Source organism: Clavelina lepadiformis, chromosome 7, assembly GCF_947623445.1.
Source record: "Clavelina lepadiformis chromosome 7, kaClaLepa1.1, whole genome shotgun sequence".
Taxonomy (NCBI): Eukaryota; Metazoa; Chordata; class Ascidiacea; order Aplousobranchia; family Clavelinidae; genus Clavelina; species Clavelina lepadiformis.
The window spans coordinates 18,334,943-18,340,955 of NC_135246.1; the positions used below are offsets into that span (position 1 = coordinate 18,334,943).

At 37.2% G+C, this 6,013-nt stretch overlaps 1 protein-coding gene across 2 annotated transcripts; it reads right to left on the reverse strand.

Annotated features, from left to right (window-relative positions):
- Positions 1–339: 339 nt before the first annotated feature.
- LOC143464509 (cytochrome P450 2U1-like) lies at positions 340–5,264 on the reverse strand. Of its 2 annotated transcripts, XM_076962304.1 has the most exons (9): positions 4,474–5,261; positions 4,235–4,380; positions 3,768–3,870; positions 2,441–2,550; positions 2,026–2,147; positions 1,795–1,910; positions 1,547–1,691; positions 1,089–1,252; positions 340–936 (listed from the first exon to the last, which is right to left on the reverse strand). In XM_076962304.1, the coding sequence occupies exons 1-9, from the start codon at positions 4,762–4,764 to the stop codon at positions 619–621; spliced, it is 1,515 nt and encodes a 504-aa protein (XP_076818419.1). In that variant the 5' UTR covers positions 4,765–5,261; the 3' UTR covers positions 340–618. The 2 variants fall into 2 exon arrangements, with proteins under 2 accessions (XP_076818419.1, XP_076818420.1); XM_076962305.1 differs by lacking the exons at positions 2,441–2,550; positions 3,768–3,870 and having other exon boundaries at positions 4,474–5,264.
- Positions 5,265–6,013: the final 749 nt, after the last annotated feature.

Sequence of the window (6,013 nt, forward strand, 5' to 3'; positions counted from 1 at the left end):
TTAAGATATCTATGCTCTCAAGTAGTATGCAAACAGCTGACTGGACAATCCACAAAAACTTATTGTTAAAGTGACGGTGACAATCGTTTAGTTGTTGGTAATAGTCAACAATGCTTGGTAAATAGTCAACAATGCTTCGAAATTCAAAGCGAAAAGTGCCCAGATGTTAGTTGAAATATTTACATGTATCAGCAGATGAATTACACGGAGCGACCTAAACTGTGTTCATCGTTTCTCGATTCGGATTCGAAGTAGCTTAACTCCTAATATTTAGGAATAAACCAAAGTCATTTCCAAAAATTTTGAGCGCGAGCTAACGCTACTCTTAAAACCTCACAGTGCATTCGGCTTCATTTGTATTTTTCGTTGAAAACACGTTTCCTTACAGCAGAAGAAAAGTTAAATCAACGAAATCAAACGTTAAGTAATAATCGATTTTGATGGGGACTTCGGTCGGAATAATTACATTTTCAAGATAATTATTATTATAAGCTTATAAAGATTACATTATAAACTATCAGACTGTAATTTAGACAAATGGTTTGCGTAACAGTTTCATTACAGGTGTATGAGTAATTCGAAGCAAAAAAGAGCCAGTGTGGTCCAGCCACTTATCGATTAGATTTCTTTTGCCACCAAACTATAAAGATGCGGAATGAAGCCGGTAGAATTGACACCGTCGTCAATTACTGGAAGGTTTCTGTCGTCAGGATCGGGTGAAAACTCAAACTTTTGGACCATGGAAACCAAAAACAGAAAAACCTCCATTCTAGCAAGTTGCTCTCCCAGGCAGTAGCGAGGACCGACCGAAAATGGTATCACGTGACTTGACGCTACAAATTCCCCTTTGTCATTGATGAATCGTTCCGGTTGAAATTTTTCAGGTTCTTTCCAATATTCAGGGTCGTTGTGGACCGCCCATATGTTGGGTGCAACCTAAACAGCCCACAAAGCAATCCATGAAAATTTCTAACTTGCTTGCCACTGCGATTAAGTTATTTAAACTAAGCTAAACTATTTAGGCTAACTTGGCAAAGTCGTTGCCTTAAACAATATAAAAAAGTTTTGCAAAAAAAGGTTTTACCAACCACTGTATTTTTAGGAATAAAGTAGCCAAAAAGTTCGGTATCCTCGTTTGTTTTATGAAAAAGACTGAGCGGCACCAAAGTGCGGTATCTCATAAGTTCTTGAATGAAAGCATTTGTGAACGGCATACTGGGCTTGTGCGACATGCTAGCGACACCTTCGGCACCTGCAATTAACAGTATAGTTTTCCAGTTAATTGGTTGGCAATTACAAACACGGTAAACAATGCATGGATAATGAACAATAATGGATATTACTATTCAGCAAGAAGAGCCACTAAAAACACGTCGGCGAGCCGCAGTTTGCCCACCTTTGTAATATAAGCTACAGCAAATTCCACAAACATTTAAGTGAGTATTTGTGAAATCTTGAGAGTTAAATCAGCAAAAAAATAAAATTAGGACATAGGTTTGTTAAATATGCTCTTACTAGAAACAAAATCAAAAGCATAAATTTATACCAATAACATTCAAAACTTCTTCTCTGAGTTTCTTTTGAGATTCAGGGAAATGCAGAAGACATAGGAGAGCCCAGTTCAATGTGCTTGTCGTTGTTTCGGTCCCGGCAATAAAAAGTTCTCGAATGTATTGCAGAAGTTGATTGCCCTGTGCACAACTTTGCTGTATACACGCTTGTAAATATTAAACTCATTTGAAATTCAATTCTGCAAATATCTACAGGTTAAATATGACGTTTTTTTAGTTTTACCGAAAAAGCTTTGCCTTTTGCTTTTTTCATCTCCTTTATAAAGGCGTCGATGAAATCTCTTAAATCCTCTTGGTCGTAACTTTCTTCATGTTGATTGATAATGTCTTGAAGAAACTCTAAATTTATATAAATTATGAACTGGAATGTGTTTCATAAACGAGGAGAAATTTGTTGTGAGTTTTTGGCCATACCGTAGGCCATACTAATCAATTGAACAAGAAATCAGCTTACCGAAAACAACCGCAGAATCGCTTTTGAACATTTCACATATTGAGGATACCGGTGGAACTTTCCTTAACCACGGTGCCAACATGAGAATGCGAATGACAAATGCTACTGCTTGATTTTCGAATCTGAAACGAGCATATAGTTTGTAATTCACGTGGAAGATTATAGCAGGAATAAGATAACGAAAATATTACACGGCCCAATGTGTTCACAGAGCAGCAGACGTTTAGTTGATAAAAAGCTTTTCCTAATTTTTCACTCTGACGATGACGTAATATACATCTTTGCATTTAGGTATTTCTACTTTGAAACATCACTGAATAACCTCTAAGTTACAATTTGAAAAATTTAAATATTTTTTCAACTTCAGGTTAGTTTTGAAATACTGTATCCGTTATTATCATATGTTTTTGCTTACCCTGCCAACATTTTGTGTAAAACCTCTTCAAAAAATTTGTCATCATAGTCGTATCGTTTTCCGAAAGTCACATTGCAAATGTTGTTAGAAATGGCCTTGTGAAGAACATTCTGGAAAAATTAATACAGTAAAACTCGCCTAAGTTGTCTTCGGCTAAGTCGCCAGTTCTCCTAAGTCGCCGCCTATCACATGGTCCCGGCAGAAAGCCTATTGTTTTCTGTAATATCAAGTTCGGCTAAGTCGTCTTCGCTTAACTCGCCACCGTTCTTCGTTGCAATTAGCGAAATAATTCGTTTAACTCAGCACCGTTCTAGCTACTATGACCAAAATAATTTGCATAAATACCCAAACCTTTAATGTACTTTGTCAACGTGATTACGGGGCGAACTTAATCTGCTACGACTACACTACAGCAGTATCGCCCAGCTGTCTGCGATCCTTGTTAACGTAACAGAACCTTAGTATACGTCACAATGTGTATTTATGAAGGACCCGGAAACCTTGTAATTTTAGACGGTTTTTATCAGTTTTAGTTTCTCTGCAGCTAAACATGCTACAGTCTGGTGAAGCGGCCTAGCCAGAGATTACAGAATGACGATGAGAATATATAAGCTAGTCTCATTCTCATCGTCATTCTGTAATCTCTGGCTAGGCTGCTATAGTAAATAGAGAAAGTCGTTTCTATAGCGCAGTTTTGCTTTTGCTATCGAGTGGAGAGTCGTATTCTGTCTTCAGAAAACCATCAAACAGGTTATGATTGTAGCAGCCTAGGACTGCTGGATACGACATAGTGCCTGTTAAGTAGATTTCAATCAATCATTTTGTTTTTCGTCAAAAGCGCGGTGGGGACGAAAAGGTCAAGCTAGTTGCTACTAGTACGCGCCAATGAACGGGAAAAAGTGGCAAAGCTGAAAAGGTTTAAAATGTGCTCAAAAATAATTAGGGTAATAATTAGGGTAATAATTGGTAATAATAATAATTGCCGGTAACAACTAGCGGTCACTAAACCCATTTAGGCTAGGAGGCTGTTCTATGTACAAAATTAAAATCTTAATATCACGACAAACATTAACTTTTAACCAAAAACAATTTACGGAGTTTTTAATCTTAATGTAGTACTTCAAAAAATGCAATAAAAAATTCGGTTTTGTGTTGTTTGTCTAAGTCGCCAGTTGGCGTAAGTCGCCACTTTTCTGTTTCCCTTGAGGTGGCGACTTATGCAAATTTTACTGTACCAAACTAAATCGAAGCTTTTTGAAACAGTTTTTAGAAAAAAATCGTTGGTTTTCACGGAGGTTTTATAGAAGCAAAAAACAAAACAAGTTACTGAGATATTGAAAGCTTTTCCATTTTCAGATCTGATAGCTTCGTTAAGATAAGAAATTTCTTCGGACACCCGATTTTCCATACTTTTTTTTCCAACACCGAAACTGCCATAATATAGAAGTTATAACCGCAAAGGGTTGTTGTTTGTCGTTAAATAACTATTTGGCTACAATTTCAATTCTTGTACTTTTATAAAATAAACTGACCTTAGTAGACAAGTTTTGACCTTTTTTCATTAGAAACCAGTTGAAAAGAAGTAATATTACAGTTTATATCAATTTAATGATTGTTTATTAATAGTAATTAATTATTATAACAATTTTGTGTGTTACATATAAGTTTCTTTATATCTCCACCACACATCGTGGTGTACATAGTAGAGTAATAAGCGTAGTTTCAAAAGCATTTAATACATTGTAAAACTTGCAAAGCCGTAATCAATATTCTAGCAGTTGAAATCCGACCTACCCTCGAAGTGTAGTTACACCAAATTTTCTCTGAGACTTCCACAATGGACCGTAATCGGCCATGGCCATACCGCCACCTTGAGTGAGTTCTTCTAGCAAAGGTGACCTTGGACGTCCTGAAAATTTAGTTGGCTGCTTCACTAAAGCCTGGAAATCAAATTAAACTCAAAGAATTTTATATGTTTCACATATTATATCGATCGCAACTTTAAAAGTTTACTTGACACTGCTAAAGCTGACCTGGTAAATGGACTCAAAGTCGTTGAGCACAAGCATATCTTGCAATCCCATTCGAACCAACATCACTGGACCGTACGTTTTCTTCCATTTTGCCATTGTACGTTCCATGAACTTTCCAACGAATGGATACATCCCGAAGAAGGGAATTCCCCTGGGACCAGGGGGTGAATTTGCTGGGCGACGGTACCAGTATATCGAAAGCAGCACAAACGTTATCAAACTAATTTCCAACCCAGCATTGGGGAGACCAGTTAAGCCCCAAAAGTCGTAGATATAATCAAAAATACCCATTTTTATTGTAATCAATCTTGTCTAAGTTTGCCTGGCTTACAACAAAACAGTTAGAAACAAAGGGGACCTCCTCAAGCAGTGAAACAACAGGCTACTACAAAGAGATAGCAAAGCAAACCATTGCAAACTTTGAGAAAGTCTTTTCATGTTCAAAGTAAAACAAGTTTATCATCAAACTAAAGCAAAGAAAGATAAAAAGTCTACAACGTGTCCGTTCTACTTCTCCCAACATAAGCATATAGTGCACTTATAAACCACTACACAAGTTCATCGGATTAGAAAAACTGTGGCCTCTAAACACCACTCTCTGGATTGGTACTAAAGTAACTCAATATGCCAGAATTGTCAAACCAGCAACTGGAGCTAAAATTGTTGCGTGCAAACGCGTTCTATGGTTAGAATGCTTCGAACGATTTTACCAAACGTTGGTTATGTTGCCGTTCGATTCAAGGCACTTCTTTCTGAAATTGTTCAAAAGTCAAACCGTTACAAACATCTCTCCGAACAACGCACTTACCATCCTGCCATTGATCGCACCCATAGTCAGAAATTCTGTCTCAGGCTGATTTCACTACTTCCACTGAACATAAAAAGCAAGTTTTAAAACTTGGGGTCTGGTGCAAATGTGCACAAACACGTCTTGCATTTTTATATTAGAGCGTCACTTTCCAAATTATGACGTCCTTTAGTTGAGCACTTCTGCACTAGACCCAAAATTTGTAAAGATCCATAGATTCTGTCTTCTGAAATCCAAACCCCAATGTTAGTTCTTTTCCCAGCAAGCATAGTGTAGCCTTTCAAGCAACTGTTAACGACACTTTCCCAAGAAACTTGTATCGAACAGCATTGCACCGACTTAACTAATTCTCACAACAGAACACGTTGCCTATTTGTCTTCGGAAAAGATGCTAGACTAACCAAAGACTACTGCTGTAAGTACCAAAAGCGAGTTAGTCATGTTCAACGTTTCACATTCATGAGAAAATGAGCAAAAGATGAGAACCCGCAGCCAATCGCAATCAAGATAAATATTTACCTGGTAAATATGATGAATTACGTCACAAAGCTCGTCGTGATACAGCTGTAGCTGAAACGTTTTCCGCAACAATTTATCTGTAAAATTAATTCTAATCAAAATAAAATCATTCATAGACCCTTGTAGCTGTACAAAACTCTTTTACTTGGTATAGGGTTCTATACAGTGGTGGGATTCAAATATTTTAACATCCGGTTCTCTCACTAGCAGCAT